The 18147-nt window shown below is 35.4% G+C and overlaps 1 protein-coding gene across 3 annotated transcripts in view; it reads left to right on the forward strand.

Moving 5' to 3' along the window:
• The window catches only part of Grid2 (glutamate ionotropic receptor delta type subunit 2), a 1405618-nt gene that overhangs the window by 1060799 nt on the left and 326672 nt on the right, over positions 1–18147 (forward strand). For all 3 annotated transcript variants that reach the window (XM_031382072.1, XM_031382070.1, XM_031382071.1), the window contains one exon: positions 10036–10348. In XM_031382072.1, coding sequence (XP_031237932.1) covers positions 10036–10348 — 313 coding nt within the window. The remainder of the gene's footprint in view (positions 1–10035; positions 10349–18147) is intronic.

The raw sequence follows: 18147 nt of genomic DNA on the forward strand, positions 1-18147 counted from the left end.
AGCTAAAGACCATGAGCTGGATGTTTGCCAAAAGGAACGATGCTGTCCAGGAATGGTTATGGGTTTAAAGACAGCATATAGGCAAGGGCAAGCAAAACTTCAGGAAAATATGTTTGAAATTGAAAAGATTGGTAGGTTAAAGGTTATAAATTAACAGTCTACTGCATCAGTCAAAGCCAAGGTGATATAAAGACTGGAGCTCTGGTGAGAAAACTCTATAACTGGGCATGCATAAATCCTGACACCTGCTGTTGGCTATTGAAATGCCATCCACTACCTCAGCTTTCATCTATCACAGGCTAGAGATCCAGGAAAATTGAATGATTAAGATGATTTCAAGCACGTAAAAGAGTGTATATGTGAGTGAAGCTATTCAACATAAATTTTAAAAAACAATCCAACCATGATTTTTTTTCCTGTGATTTTGGGTGCATAATTATAAGGTAGTTTTCATTGTTTGGTCATTTTCTTAGTATGTAACCTCAATGAAAATTATAGCTGAAGTTACTCTGGAAATTACAAACAGGGAGAAATGTGCCTCCTGTGGAAGATGGCACAGTGCATTGTTGTTTAGGGGTATCATTGACATAATAGAAGAGTCGTATCATCTTTCTTAGTCTTTAGAATGAAGAAAACCATAAACAGATGCATGGGGAACTGAAATACTGTCTCACTTTAGAGCAGTCTGTGTATGAACCCCTTCTGAGGAAGTTTTGTTAGGTTTTGCATATTTATTTTCAGAATGGATGCTTTGGACAAGGAACCACTTTTTGAATGACAGTTGGCATTAACTCTGCCCTTCCATCATGACACTTCACACAGCTCTGCTTCTGAGTCTCAGGGATTTTGATGTTTACTTAAGATTTGATAATTCTGTAATGGCAGCCTTTAAAGTAAATTTGTTACCTTGATGAAATACAAATACAAAATGACCAAGACTGAATTATGTCAAGGTGGACACTGACCCACAGTGTCTACAGAGGCTCTCAGTGCATAGTGGGGTTATTCAAGTGGACTCCTCAGATAGTTTACATATTATTGGATGTACTGATTAATCACTGGGGAGTCAGTCTGTCAAATCACTCTCTGCTTACAGGCATAGACTCTGAGAGCTTGTTCTTTTCTAATTAATGAGGAATTACATTCCTTTCCTCACTACAGACCACTAAGTATACAGAAGGATCCAGAAAAATTCTACAGTTTTTGAAGTTTTCAAAGCAAAAATCTACTCAATCTCATCCTTTAACCATGGTTTTAATTTTGCCGAAATGTGGGTTTATAATGCAAGCACTTCAGGTGGAAACTATTTTTGCACTCTCTGTCTGCAAGTAGATTTGAGATGGCTCCTCAGAAAACAAAAAGTATCTACACAAAAAAAGAGCTATTTCTGATGATCTGTCTCTTGAGAATTGTAGAAATGGTATTATTTTTAAGTTGCTTGGAAGGTTATAGGACAATGCCCAAAAATGTGGCAGTATATAAATAACATGGAATATTCTTCTTGATTAGCATTTGGTATGCATTTATTGAGGCCTAAGATGTTGTTATGCAAGACAGAGTTCCTCTTCTTCAAGAAACAGACAACTTGATAGGAAGGGGGAGAGAATTTGAGAATGAGAGACTCCAGCATAAATCTAGCACTTTCTTTATTTTCTTCCCATTCCTGGTAAACCCAAATAGTCAAGTGGATTCCATAAAATAAGTAGACTACATGTAGGTATGTTTCTTCACTCAATCCTATCTCCTGAACTAAAATTTACATCTCATAATACTCAACCTTTCATGTGACATGTCTAATGGGAACCTTAAACATTGCATGTTCCAAGATGAATATCCACATGTCTTCCCTCTAAACTCCCCCATTCCTCCCTATTACAGTGAATGACCTCAGTTGCTCAGCTCAGAACTTTTGACTTCTCTGGGTTCCCTCCTTTCTTTGTTCTTTTTTTGTTTATTAGATATTTTCTTCATTTACACTTTGAATGTTATCCCCTTTCCCGGTTTCCCCTCTGAAAAAAAAAAAAAACCCTATTCCCTCCCCCTCCCCCTTCCCCTTCTCACCAACCCATCATCTCCCACTTCCTGGCACTGGCATTCTCCTGCACTGGGGCATAGAGCCTCCAAAGGATCAAGGGCCTCTCCTCCCATTGATGACCAACTAGACCATCCTCTGCTATATATGCAGCTGGAGCTATCACATATATGCCAAGGATCTGTATTTGACTGCAAAGCTAGAGTGTACTTTAACTACAAGAACTTGTCACTTCTCCACCATTGTACACTGATATAATCCATCATTATTTTCTCTCAGAATTACTTCCATAGCCTGATATTCCTGACAGTGACAACGCATTTTCTTTCAGTAACTATTTTAGACAGAACAATCAAGAGGATTCACTTAAACTATCATTTCATACTTTCTCTCTTTCTAACACTATAATAATTTACATTGATTTGAATTCTTGTACTGCCTCTAATGACTCATATGCTCACTTGGTCTTATATACACACCATCAGTGTCTGCAAATGCTTTTTGTTTTCTCAGTCTGAGTATTCATCAGAGATAAATCAAGTTAAGAAAAGTGATTGTAATAATTCAAATGAACACAAATACAAAAGAATAAGTAGAAGAATGAGTAAATATTGGGGAATAATTCTTATAAAAAGATAATATAGAAACTACAGAAGTGATAGAGATAGTAAAATTTAGCCAAATCCTTAACATGGTCAACCCCATGTTTGTTGAGCTCTCCTGTCCGGTAGACAATTTGCCTTCTTAGAGTTTTAGATTTTGCTTTCAGCTCAGAGTTGTAAGATGGCTTACTACTTATATCGAGGAGAGTCCCAGATAGGTGAGCAGAATACATGAGATCGCAGCATACTAAAGTCAAGGGCCTGGCTAGCATACTGGTATTGAAAACCATGAAGTCGGTGATTTCTTCCTAAGGACAAAATCTTTATCCCATTTCGGCCAAATTTTAAGATTTTCATTAAAACATTAATTTCTACCAAGGGTTAGAAGTTAACAAGATTTCTTTGGAAATCTACTATGGGCACTGGTATGAAACATATAATTATAAAAATATAATTCATGTCTATAAAAGTTGTTAACATTGAGAAGATAGAACAGATATTATGAGGTAAGCATTGTCTGAGAGGTAGAAAAAAACAGAAGACAGAAGGAGTCGCTGTCAGCTGGGGAATGGGCATCTTACCCAGGTGAAAATACATTTAAAAGTTGGAAACAGTTGGTGAATTTAGGGTAAAGGAGAAAAACTAATATGAAAACTAATATGAAAATCAAACTTTCTAAGACTTTAAATTAGTTAGTATGTATGAGCAGGCATGAAGTTTGCTGAAGGGAGCTAGAAGTCAGGAAGGCATGTTTTTGAGAGTGGATGCTTACAGGTAGATAAAGAACACCAAACACTAGCTAGTATTAACATTCTTGTTATCATGGTGTCAGAGATAAAACATATTAAAGTAGTGAAAAACATTAATATTTAGATCCATAGGTATACCAAATCTCTATTGATAATAATAAGTACAGGGAAATGACATATTCTAAAAATGCTTCAATAAGAAAATGATTAAATTAATCACAGCACCTTTACAATTTAACAGATACCTTTTGAATATTTATGTGCTATCCTTCTACACGTTGAGAGTTGAAGGTAACTAAAACAGTAGATGCTTAAAACTCTGCCATCTTTACAAAGACCATATAGCTTGTTGCTCACATATCTCCATATTTATGGAAAAAAATAAGTCTAAAGGGACTTGCATTGATCTGAAAGCAGTAATGTCACATAAAGGAATACAAGGAAGGGCTACTGGTTGTGCTTCAGTGTGAATGCTATTGTTTGTTTGTTACTTAGTTAGTTAGTTTGTTTCAGTGGTTGCCAGATAGCTTGTACACAACATGAATTCCCCAGCTTCTTGGCCTATGGTTGTCATATAACTTAATCACATACAGTGAGACTACAGATAAGATGTCTCATGAGCCTCTAGGAAGGTTCACTCATATATAGAGTATTCCTCATTTGATACTCTTCTGTTATCCTGTCCGGACTGTTAGTAAATGGAAAGATCTCATGCAAGAATCTTACAGTGTGAATTAGAAGCCATGTACTGAAGGAGAACGGTTCACCAGTAGTTCTGAAGCAGTGAGCTAATCTTTTGGTAAAGACAGGAAGGGTAGCAAGCAGGCTTTTCTCTGATTTGGAGATGGCCTTCCTGGGTTGGCAGCTCTGGACTCTTCTTTGTGACATAGGTAAATGACTTAATCTGACTCACTTTCTTTACTTGCACGTTTGAGATATTAATAGTTTAACTCATAGAGTGTTTGTGATGGTAAATTGAAATGATAATTGAAAACTGGTAGTAAGTACTATGTAAGTGTTAAATGATACTAATAGCTGCACTAACAAGATAGGACCTATTTATCCACTGCACTTCAAAATTGGGTTAATTGCCCTACCATGTACTAACTGCAACCATATTAATTCTGTCCTTTCAGTGAGTTCACAAATGTTCTGCATATAAATGTAAAAGGAAATATATTTTAATATTATTAACTGTGACTTAATGTCAGAATAAAAATTACTGTAACAACATTTCCATTAGTTCAGCCTAGAGATTTATTCATTTCCATAAGTATATTTGAAAATTAATGCTAAGTGTGTTAAGCATTTTAATTTAAAATTAATCTGTAACAATATATTAACCCATGTCTATTTATCTTTCAAATAACTACATAAAATCTTGACTTTAAGAAAATTAATAATGGGGATTTACTTCACATTTTGATCAATTTTCTGTGTTCAGGTAGGTAATAATTCATATTGTATATTTTATAGGAAAGGAATATTGGAACTTGAATGTTGAAGTCTGAATTTATACTATTACTAAACATTAAACTATTATATAATACCATAATAAATCATTTTACAATAAAAAATTCAAAATGAAGACCTCTCTTGTACAACCAGTTGCATTCCATTGGCTACAAAAAGACTGACCCCAGATGCTCAAGTATGACCCCCTGCTCAGTCACACACCACCTAGTAGATGTGATCTGTGCTTCGTAAAACCTCTCTTCTTCCTTTCTCCCTTTCCTATCCCCCCTCTTTCTTCCTCTTCTTTCTTTCTAGGCTCCTATTTTTCTTTTTATACATTATAACATTAGTTGAAGAGCAATGAAGATCAAATAGTATTCGTAGCCATTGTCAAGAATAAAACCAAACTATAAAAACTCAATCAGAAAAAGGAGAAAACACACTTTTGGAAGCTCAATGGGCTCGATTTGTGCAGAAACTCTTTGGAAATATTTTGTTTTCCTCTTCATAGAATGACAATAATCAGGTAGGACTGCCAGGGAAAGCTTTAAGACTGAAACTTGTAATTGGCTGTTTGGAAGAGTCAAATTCCTGGTCAAGATTAGTGGTGACTGCAGAAAATAAGTATATTCTTTTCAGGAGAAAATATGAGTTCCTATAAGAAGTTTTATTTGCAAAAATTAAAGAGAAGAATATTTTATGGTTTGATTTTAGCATATTCTAAATTGTCCAGTACAAATGATCACTGCTATAGAGAAATAAGTATGATTTTATTCCCAAATAAAATCACAGATGTGCTCTAGATGGTTAAAAAAATAAACAATTATGTTTTCTTTATACCATTAAACTATTCATGAAACGATGAATATATGATTACTCACTTATTTTGAGTTCAGAGCATGTAAAAACTGTGTGAAAAACCTGATTGGACAGTAATATAGTAAAGAATATTGATAGTTGATTGAAAGGCATGTCAATACTTTTGGTTAACAATATATCAGTGGAGGGAGTTGAAGAGATATGTGGTTTGTAGTTATGACACAAATGAGATCTGAATCCCTCCTGCTGTGAAGAATGAAGGTGATGCTTTCCAAACTCCCAAAATTGGCATAAGGATGAAAGCTAAATATTCAAAACATTTAAGACATATGTGAAGGATGCAAATTATATCAAGAGACAAATATGAAACCAGCATTTTCCTCAAAGCCAGTTTAAAAGGACTTAGAAGAGTCTGGGATCTTATATTAAAGTACTTGAAAATTGTCCTTGACCTTTAGTATAATATCCTACCAAATATAATGATCTTGGCTCCAGATTAATTTGTGTGCATACATATGTGCATGTTAGTATGGATTATATACTTGTGGGTAAATGCATGTAAATGCATATGCACATGTGTGCTTGGAGGCCAGATGTCAACTTAAGGTGTTACTTGTAAGGAGCCATATCCTTAGGTTTTTGAGACAGTTTACTCACAGGCCTAGAGCTCAACAAGTAGGCCAGGCTGGCTGGGCAACAAGTCCCAGTGTTCTGTGTATCTCCACATTCACAGAGCAGAGATGATAATTGCACAGCTCCTTGCCTGTGTTTTGTCTATTTGATTTCTTTATTATTTTTATTTGAATTCTGGGAGTTGAGCTCAAGTCCTCAAGCTCCTGTTTCAAGAGCTTGGTTTCCTGAGCTGTCTCCTCAACACTTCCAAAATCACTTTTAAAAACTGAATTATCAATATCAACTGGGGGGATATTGACACATTAGGTGTGTTTATAGGGCACACATGTGGACCATAGGATGTAGGTAAGGATGCAGAGTAACGCCTGACTTCATGCCAGTTATCCACATTACAGTGATGTTCACAGCATCACATTCAAAAACAAACTAGGTAATGACTTGTTTTCTGTCACAATTTATTTCTGATTGGGTTTAGAAAAAATTGTTCTCAGATTCTCTTCGAGTTAATCTTCTAAGATTCCTGTTTATGTTTATTTTTAGTTATACCTGTGTTCTGTGTGTGCCCATCATTCATGTTTCATGATTTGAAAAAGTATAAATTTTGTATCTCCTTCAAAGAAAATGCTCTATGTAATTACTTAAAATAGTTTTGAGAATAGATTTACTTACATTCTAATTTTAATGCTACACTTAATGAAAGCTTAAATAATCATTCTACATTAAATGGTAGACATAATGCCATTTAAAAAAAATTAAGGCTGATAGAAGAAATGTTTAGTTACTATAGAAAAACTGTAAAATACATAAACACTGACAGACACAGAAAACACACTTCAAATTTCCAAGTAATTATTCAAGATGCTAACCCTTTATTATTGCTATAAAACTTTATAAATTTTATTTTGCGTCTTTCCTTAAAAAAAAAAAAACTCCTCTGACAGGATGTTGTGGTGCATGCTTGTAGGGCTACCTATACACTTGACACTCAGAAAGGAAAGAGAAAGGCTTTAGGCCTCCCTGGGCTACCTATTTGGACTGTAGAAGATGAGAAGGAGGAAAAGTAAAGAGAAAACTCCTTTGACTGTAAATATTGACAAGGAAGCAAGTAGAAAAAAATCAGTTTATAAATAGCATGCATTAGAATGTGTATGTGTGTGTGCATGTGCACTCATAATTTCTGACTGCCTGAAGTTATAGTCTAATAGTGGAATCTCATGTTATTAAAATTCATGCAAATATGTGAAAAGTATAACTTTTATAATGGAATAGTTGGGTGTGTAGACAACTATTAGTATAAATGCAGTTGTCTTAACAAAGGGTCATCGAAAGATTACCTTACTAACAGTTCAGATGTTAATTATCTTGAAGGAGTTCAGGCCATGGAAGCAGCATGTGCAAAGGCGATTGGTAAGAAGATGAATGGCACAGTGTGACCATACTGATGAATGTCTAGAACTGTGCATCAAAACATGTAACTCATATTATGAATTGAATCATCTTCCTATGATGAGGGCAACCCATTGAGAACCATCAAAAAAAAACATAATCTAGCAGAGTCAAATTTTCTCTGAAGAATGATTGCTTGAGTTGCAATATAAAGAGGAAGAAAAGTAGATTTCAGGTAGACTTGTAGGGGCCCAGAAAACTGATGACAAGAGTGGACAGGTGAATATTCATAAAAGAAAATCAATAATGCTAGATTAGATGAGTCATATGGGTGAACATGAGACAACAGAAAATTATGACATGTCAAAAAGTGTCACACATCAAAGCGTGTGCTTGGACGTATGCATATGTGTGCATAGATGTGTCAAATTGAAATGCTATCCTTATTCTGATTTACCTTCTCTGGGCAGACTGAAATTTTACCTAAGCTTACACAAGGGCTGATATTTAATGACAATTTAGTAATTTTAGGATCTATAGATCTATGCAGGTAAATGTCATATTTATTAACATTTTAGTCCATACAAAATAACTCCCCCATATCTAAATAAATAAACGACCCATAGAGGTTTTTATTTAAAACACTTAGACATACTCAGTGTGAAAATATCAATATTGGGTCAACAAGATGGCCCAACAGGTACAGGTACTTGTCCCCAAGCCTGATGACCTCAGTTTGATCCATGGAACCCACATGGTAGAAAGAGTGAAGTGACTTCAGTATTTTGTCCTTTGATCTTTATATTCAGGGCATTGTAAACACACATGCACATTAGCACACACACATGCACATGCATATGCAAGCATTCATAAATACCAAACATAGATGTGTATCTATACATATACAAACATGCAGACACAGGAGATAAACAGAATTCTATTTCTATCTTAGAAACTTATCCAAACTTCCTAAAGTATGGATTTACCGTAAGCTTGATGATATTTTATAAAAGTTTAAAATAGTTATGAGTGTAAACTTCGGAGTGAGAAAACCATATATTCAGTACTCATCCTGTATTTATCAACTGAGACTTGAAAAAGTCACTCAACCCCTCCAACTTTTAGTTTCCTAACTTTAAAATGAAGGAGGAAATGTATAGTTCATAGATAATTATAAGGATTAGTTGAAACATTTAGCTATATAATACAGGCTGAAGCAACAAGTAAATTTGGGCCTGGTTTACACACACACATACATACATGTGTACATGCATGGTTGTACACATGCAAACCATTACTTTACATAGAACATATTAAGAGCTTTATAATTTCAGAAAATTAATTCATTAAAGTTGGTTTAGCACTCCACGTGGCATCTTACTTTTCTTCTCTATTTTTTTCTCAGTGCATAAAAGCTAAAAATACATTTCTATCTACTTGCACAGAGGAATGAAAAGGAAAGAAAGAGCTAGAAAGTATTCAACATACAATTTATGGATATTTGTATTTGTCTGGAGAGGGCTTGACTCTGTTTGGATCACTACCACAGATCAGTATTTTAAACAAGATGCCTTTGTATTTAAATATGTATCCATATATCACAGAATTTGTATGTAAAGTCATTTATTCTGTGTTTTACTACAACTCTGTAATGCCTCTTAACATGTGCTATTGTGATCACTGAGAACCTAACGACATACACTGAGAAGAGGAATTATGACATCAAGAAATGGCTGTGTCTGTGGTCATTAATTGCCTATTGACAGCTTCTGAAGATTATACAATAGAAGCATGGAACCTTTTGACATATGACATTCTAAATCATCCCTAACAAGCTTAGAGCCCAAAATATAGTCTTTCATGCATACAAATTTAATCCAAGGATGGTGTCAATTGAAGTTTTAAGTGACCTTTCCATGAGTTTACATGATAAGAATTACTGAAACCCTTGGAAACATTTTCTTAGAATTCTTTGGATATGTTTTTTGAATTGTTTTATGTTGTTGTTTTTTGTTTTTTGTTACTGTGTTAATGCTGACTTTGATAAAATGAATTAAAAGGAAAAAACAGACAGTTTATTGAGGTATATGTGTGTTTGAGGTATTCCTGACTGATTCCACATGTACTGGCAATGTGAACAAGGTAATTTGTTTGACTCAGTTGGGGCAAGAACTGCAGTAATCTATGCAAAATTCACATAGAGCTTCTCTATATGAAGTCCCTGCAGTACTTTCAGGTTATATAAAGAGGCTTAAGATGTTGCCTGAGGCATCATTTTTTTCTTTCCCAAGGCAAACTGAAATGCCACAAACTGAATTGTTTTCACAGTACTAATGTATTCTCTCTTTCAATTTCCCAGAGAGCTGACATCGGGATTTCAGCTTTAACCATCACTCCAGATCGGGAGAATGTTGTGGATTTTACAACACGCTACATGGACTACTCAGTGGGAGTCCTACTTCGAAGGGCAGAAAAAACAGTGGATATGTTTGCTTGCCTTGCACCATTTGATCTGTCTCTGTGGGCCTGCATTGCTGGCACAGTCCTTCTTGTGGGACTCCTGGTCTACCTCTTGAACTGGCTTAATCCCCCACGATTGCAAATGGGATCAATGACATCTACTACACTCTACAACTCCATGTGGTTTGTGTATGGGTCCTTTGTACAGCAAGGTAAGAGAAATAGTGCACTTTCCTATTAAGAAGGAAGGAAAATGATGTTTCAAATAATCAGTTAAAATGATTTTGTATATAGCATCAGTAAGACCTCTAACGATATTCACAGCAGTGCTCAGAAGGCAACATTTCCTACTGTCTCTTAGTGGATCTCAGGCATAGCAGGCTTCCAGCAGTAATAGCTGTTTGTCTTTTGATGTAAGTTCAGTTTCATCAGCAAAGGCAATGCTGAATTCAGTGATAAGATTCGAAGGGTACCTCAAGGTCAGTTTTTCCTTTCAAACTCTGACTTCCTTAGAAATAGCTTTTCTGGCATGAAAATCCTTACTGCTACAGAAAGTACTGTTCTATTATTTACATGTGCAAGAGAAGTTACTTCTTGTTCTTCATTCAAGATATTTTCTTTTCTCTGAATATTGATTAGTAGTCCAAAGTCATTATTAATATGAGCCTATAATAAGAAATTTTATGATCAGTAATTCCTGTTAATATATCATCATTACCAATGAATTTACCTTACAACTTAATTATATCCAAAAGCATGTCTTTACTTTGTTATCTATATTCAGTCAACTCTCTTCTTCATAAATCTCTAATTAACTATAGGGTTATCCCTGTTCCAGAAGAGTATATCTTTTGCATGACCTAGCACAGCCTACAGCTAATGCAGAAAATTGAAGAACAAGGGCTAACAGTCTGGCAAATTTAACACAGACACTTAGCACAAGAAATACATGTGAGAACTAACATACAACTGAGTCGAGAGTAAGTGTGGAGAGGCATGGAGAGTCAGGAAATCTGTGGTACTGACTAGATGGAACCAGTGAAACTTCAATAACCACAAAGTAATTGATAGTGAAAAAGAAAAGGAGAAAAAGCCTCGATAAAGATCTCTGAGGTGGCTGACAGTAGTCACTAGAATGACTCAAGGGAAGTATCTGAAGTGGAGTAGCAGGCATGTGTTATAGCAATACTTCAATGAGTTGATTCTTAAATTTTTGTTGGAAATGAAATCAAATTATTTTTGTAAAGTTATTAATTAGATTGAGTGACAAACTGCTTATTGAAGCAAAGTTTTGTCTTTGTTCTATAATATCTCAAACCTATGCTGACAATTCAGTCCAAAGGAAATAGTTCATTCATTCAATTTACATGTCAACTTCTATGGTTGATTCCAACTATGGTCTGTCAGTGCGGGCTGTAGTCCTCAGGTTTCTCTTTGTGAGCTTCTCTGCACTTCTTTCTTCCTAGTACATTTGTTCTTGTTCACAGCATTATAGTTGGTGTGGGATTTTGTGGTCTCCTTTGTTGAATTCCTCCTTCAGAAAATGTCTTGGGTATGCCTGACTCAGGAATTTTCATGACATTTAAAATTACTGAAGTTGTGAAACTTTTAAGAAGACTAAAATGTACTAAAAAGTAAATAGTCACTAAATTAAAAAAAAAAAAAAACTAAATCTGGCTGATCTCTGGATAGGTTATTAGCAAGACAATGGTTGAAATGAAAAACTCTGGGTTAACTAAGAAAAACTAGAAGGATCAATAAGATTGAAATACAGAGTAAGAGTACAAAGATACCAACTGAGCAGAAGGAAGTCGCAGAGTCATGGTGCGATCACAAGTAACAGTGGAAATACCAATATGAGTGACTTGGATGGCTAGTCATAAAATTGGACACCCGAGCCTAATTTCTTAAAACTAATTAGTGGAGGGCAAGTCACCAATATGTATATTCACATTTATGAAATTAAAAGTTGATGAAAGACCCCAAAGCAGATCAATGAAGGTAGCCTCCTGTAACTACCTATACTTTTGATTGAAAACCATAATGAAATTGAAAATGAAATGAGCTGCCTGCCAAAGTTAGTCATCAAAACCAAAGGAGAATGGCTAGGTTGGTGACAGACATACCCAGTACTGCAAGAGGTGACATAACTGGATGTAGCTAAGCTGTTTCACCCCACCTCTTCCCTTCCTATTGGTGTCTGTGCATAGTTTCAACAACCATTGGAACTTCTGGTAACAGAAAATCTTCATTGGGCATCCTTGAACTTCAAATTTGTCTTAATAGTCACTAGACCACTCTCTGGATGAACAAGTCAGAACACAAACTCTACCAGGTCAAACACAGAATTCTTTTACGTACACTCTAAACCCTTCACTCCAGAGTAAGTCTCCAGCAGCCTAGACACACAGAGACATCTTAACAATACCCTGATGTCTTCCTCTTTTTTTACCTCTTTTATGCCACTTCTGTCCATTTTACCCCATAAATATTTTAGAAGTGGAAGTTTCTTTCTCACATGGAGAAATTAAACCAACATCGCTCCTTCCCTGGAGCATAGGTTCCCAGTAAAATCTCTTCCTTTTTCTGACTTACCCCTGAAAATAACTGGCACGTGCATGCATGCATGCGTGCATGCGTGTGTCTGTCTGTCTGTCTGTGCCATGAAAAACTAACCGTAATATTTTCCATCTTCACATGCTTTCTTAAATTCTCATCATTGTCTGCATACAGGTCCAAGCCCTGTATGGTCTGACTACTATTCCAGCACAGCGGTAGCATCCAGAACTCAGTTCCTATCTACTGACACTGAGAAATCACAATAAGTGGACAATTACTCTGAACCATACAGTCCCTTTAGCTGAGGTGAGCCAGGCTGCTTCTCCACTTTTATTGATATTTTCCCAACTCCTGAAGAACTTCTGATGTCATCTTGCCCAGTCTTTACTCTCACCCCATGCACTAACTTGGTAATTTCCTGCTCATCCTCCACATCTTCTTTTGGTATCCCCCATTTCAAGAATCTTTTACAGACTAAGACACTATATTCATGTTTCTTAAAACAGACTTATTTTGACACTTATAAGTATATGAAAAGAAATTTTTAAAAAAATTAACATCACCTATGTATTTATGTTTTACATAAAATTTATTATAAAAATTTCAAATGATTATAAACATTATCCACCAAACCAAACAGATCTAATTTCTATAAATTTAATGAGCTCATGTACAGTTAAAACTGCATTTCAAAACTGATTATTTTTTTAAAACTGAGTATTTTTAAGTGCACAATAGTACTTATTTACTCTTCTTGTACCTTTGCCCATAACTCAGTGTCTTTTACATTGGAAATGGTTAATAAATGTGCACTGAAATGTCAAAGCTAAATATTTAAGTCACAAACCACAGAGCTAACAACAACTCTGTGATTATTAGATTGCAATCTGAAAGAAAAGTTTTCATTGAAATTCTTCCCCATGACCCCAAATCATCAAGCCAAAAGAGTTATGTGTACTATGTACTATGTACCCTCTATTGTACATTTTAAGAGAGAAAGATTAATAAATAAGATCTCCTATGTTGTAGAATGATTTTTGAGAGTATTGACTATAGTGCGGATAGATGGACTTTCTGAATCTTCAAGTCACAAAAAAATGCAGTAAGTTTTAGAGCAAAACAAACAAACATAAAAAAGTACTTGCATGATCATCAGGCTTTTCTAGTTCTATAAAGATGCAGGGGTTTCATAGTATGTTTCATAATATTAAGTGTTTCCTATCAAAACTGCTTTGTTAAATGTTCTCCACAGAGAACATTATAGGTTGGCTGTGAATTATACAAATTCGTAATGAAGAATAATGCTGAATTGTATGTGATGGACAACTTATTTGGGGGGAGCTGTTGTTTGTTCACTGGCTAACAATGAAAAGGGGAAGCCATTAAAAGATACTGAGGTCATTGGCATGCTCTGATTAAAAGTAAATTAAAGGCTCATATTCTCAATGAAAAGAGAATAAATGAGTAACACTGTCCATGCATAAGCAATAGATTTGGACTTAGTGATAATTCCTAATGAAAATACAGTCTCTTCAGAGGAAGCACAGCTGTTATTTCAAAATTAAATATTTATCGACACACTATTTTAGATTGAAGAGGGTTGGGCAGGTATTTTATGTGTTCCACAGATTTCTGAAAAGGAGGCCATAAAGAACTAAAGGCAGAAAAAAATAGTAAATATATCTGAGGTGTTTACTACTCCTTATACAAAAAAAAAATCAGTGATTTTACAACATTCTGGAAAAAACAGATTTGGGAATTCAACTGTGTAAAAGCAATATGGTCCATTACAGAGATAAACTCAGTACATCTGTGTGGCTAGAACATTGGCACTTGTGAATTAGGTTGTTAAATACAAGAATAAGAGACCAATTTAATATGTTCTGTTGTCATTTTACATCATCTCTTATCACCATTCCTACACCTCTCTCCTTTAAGCTAGCATATTGAAAACACTGAAAGTTGAGTTTCAAAGACCCTCTAACAGGTTGCTCATTAGCAGTGACTCTAATGCCATTGAAGCTTAATTGACTTGCTTACAGAAGCGACCCTATGTAATTTGTTGTTTATAAACAAACTGCAAAGGGAAATATTGAGTTTCCTATGGTTTTGACTGATTTAAGAAACCATAAGTCCTTATTGCTACGAATATGTCTATCAGCCAGAATCTTTTGCATAGCAACACTGTCCCCAGGAATAGGAAGACAAAGAAAGAAGAACAAGGAACAAACTAAATATGAGTGCCATGGCCAACCTAGATATTTGAATATGTTAATAAATAAGAAAAAACTAATATTAGTATTATTTATCAAGAACTTCATATGATATATTTTTATCATATTTTTCTCATTCCACAACTTTTCCCAGATATATCACCCAGCATACACACAACTTCATGTTCTCTCTCCCTCTCCCTCTCCCTCTCCCTCTCCCTCTCCCTCTCCCTCTCCCTCTCCCTCTCCCTGTACCTCTCCCTCTCCCTGTACCTCTGCCTCTCTCTCTTTCTCTCTCTCTCTCTCCCTCCCTCCCTCCCTACCAACCCCTGTCTCTCTCTCACACACATACACACTATAAACTATGGATTCCAAATTTTTTGGTCACTATTTCTAAGTTTGGCACTTGCCTAGAGTGTGACTGATATTCCTAGTTTTGCTCCATTAAAAAAAACAAAATTGATTTTCCTCCTTTGAGCAGCTATTATTTACAAAGAGCTTCTCAGCTAGGAATGGAACTTTGTGCCTGCTCCCTTCTCTATGGTGGAATTTTGACTGTGTGAGTTTGTCAGAGTCTTCATGAGTTCCTATATGCATTTTCCCTGTCATATCTGGAAAATACTGTTTTCTTAAAATCATTCACTTTTAAAATCTTTCCAATCCCTCTTCCCCATGGGACCCTGAGCCTTTAAGGAAAGAGATGACAGAGCCATCCCTTTAATAGCTGGCAACTCTAAAGTCTGTCACTCTGCATGAAAGACATATTTGTAAGATGTTCTATGTCATGTCGATGTTTCTTAATAAATTGGAGCCCAGCAAAACCACTTCCAATTATAGAATCAGATAAAGTTATTGAAAACAGAAAGAAAGGAAAATTCTTTTGTTAGTTTTGAGTATCAAAGAGGTCTCCAAATGCTAGTGCTGAATAGAAAAAGGGCCCGTAGGAGTGGTAGGAAAGCTAAAAATAACCCCATGCTTCTGCACGAGACTTAACATAAGAGGCAACCCACTGGCTTTTAAATCTCAGGATAATTTTTGAAGGTAATAAAATTCTTCCCAGTGCCAGGTAGATTACATTGTTACATAGAATCACAGCTTTATCATTTCCACAAAAAGAACTAATCTTCTCCACTAAGTCAGGACACGGTGGAGACTTGAGAGAACAACCATGCCTTTAAAACTTTAGATGGAATAACTCAGAAACCCCTACTTTAATAATGTAGAGCTCAAATAAGAAATCCCAAAGTATTGAGGACTTAGGATTCAATAGCAAAGTCACTTCTTTGTAACGGTATCTGATATTTCACATTCAATTTGAATATAACAGAAACACTATCAGCTAGCTAGCTCAGATGTTTACTGACACCAATAACCTCAGGGAGAATGGAATCCCCAGTGACAGTTTCCTGGGCTGTAAAGAAAGATTTCTCCCCATATACTGTTCAGACAACGAGTAACCCAAAAAGATGTCTGTAATTTTTATTTATGTTCAAACAACATCTACGTTGTTGCTAATTAAGATTGACATTTTTAACCAAGGCAGTGCCAACCACACACATTGTTTCATAGCCTCCCTAAAATCTCTCATGCAGCTTTAGGCTTTAGAACATGGCAGTGTCCCCTTGGCCATTCTGGTAAGAACAGAATTCTCTGCCATGTTAGCAAATTTTCAAGGAAGGTGACCAGAGAATGGTAAGATGATGTGAGTGCATTAGTTTAACGCCCATGGACCTTAATGAGTTAAAAGATGACCCCACAAGCTACGGGCATGCAATATACTCTTAATAACAGTCTCTGTTCCTGTGACCCTTCTGATGAAGACAGAAAGCCTTCCCTTGCTGAACCAGCTTTGTCATGGTTAAAAGTGATTTAAAAATTATAAAGCAGAAATCAGAATCTGCTTAGAGTAAGAACATATACAAACTATTTTCTGGAATCCTAAAAACTCCATATTAAGATATTCCTTAATGAAAAGTATGATTGTTTGAATAAATCAAAAAAGTAGCTTCTCATAAAAATATTTAACAAGTGCAAAGGTGATTTTAAACAAATGCACCTTTGATGATAAATTAAATGAGAGGAAGGGCAGATGTTTCAGACCATTTAAAATAACTTTCCCTAGCATGTAAATTGTCTTTGATTTTTAGAGATAAATATTACAATTTACCTCATCTTAGGAAAGAAGCATAGAAACAAATATTGTTGGTGGGACTCATCCTAGAGATGGTTTACGATTGATTAAAGATAAATAATTGGGCTCAAGGGACCACAGATCATGTAGAAAATAGAAGTTTAGAATATAAATTTGGAAATTCAGTTTTAGATCGACACGCCAAAAACCCTCATCCACTTTCCCCTTTTATCTATGAATATGAAGTTAGAAACATAAGACTGATGTCTATACCCCTTAAAATGGAAGAAACTGTCCATGCCCTTCATAATCTAGTCCAATATTTGAAACCCTAAGACTGGATTTAGTTTCACTCATCATTACATACAATCTAATTATAATGCATCTTATACTAGGTGATGGATCTCACCACCAGATTAAAACCTAGAAATGTAATAATGGCCTTGAGGTATGTTAGTAGTTGCTATTGTTTAAGATTAACTTATTTTTACTTTATGTATGTGGATATTCTGCTTGTGTGTATGTCCATGCACCAGGTGTATGACTCATGCTTACAGAGGCCAGACGAGGAATTCAAATCTTCTGGAACTAGAGTTACAGAAGGTTGTGAGCTGCCATGTGCATATTAAGTCCAGGTTATCTAGAAGAGCAGACAGTGCTCTTAACAGCTAAGACATTTCTCCAGACCTGTGAGGCACTTTTTTCTAAAACTCTTGAATGTGATACAGACAGACAGACAGACATATATGCATACATTCCATATATAAATTCCAAAGTATAATTAGCAGTACATATTCATATTATATACCTTGCCATATATATCACGGTCTGACATTTGTAATCTGCATGCTTTTCTTTTTCTTTTTTTTCAGAACTAAGGACCAAATACAGTGCCTTACATTTGGTGAGGCAAACACTCTATCACTAAGATAAAACCTCAGCTTTATAATCTATATGCTTTATAGCGATTTGTAAGTTTCTTGAGTGTGTCCTCAGGTGTGTAAAAGTTTAACATTAGACTAAGCATGACCCCTATTACTTCTCTATGGACACATGAAATTGTTCTTTGATTTGTGGCCATGGACCAAATTTATAGATTCTCCTAATG

The sequence above is a fragment of the Mastomys coucha genome, unplaced genomic scaffold, assembly GCF_008632895.1.
Source record: "Mastomys coucha isolate ucsf_1 unplaced genomic scaffold, UCSF_Mcou_1 pScaffold20, whole genome shotgun sequence".
Taxonomy (NCBI): domain Eukaryota; kingdom Metazoa; phylum Chordata; class Mammalia; order Rodentia; family Muridae; genus Mastomys; species Mastomys coucha.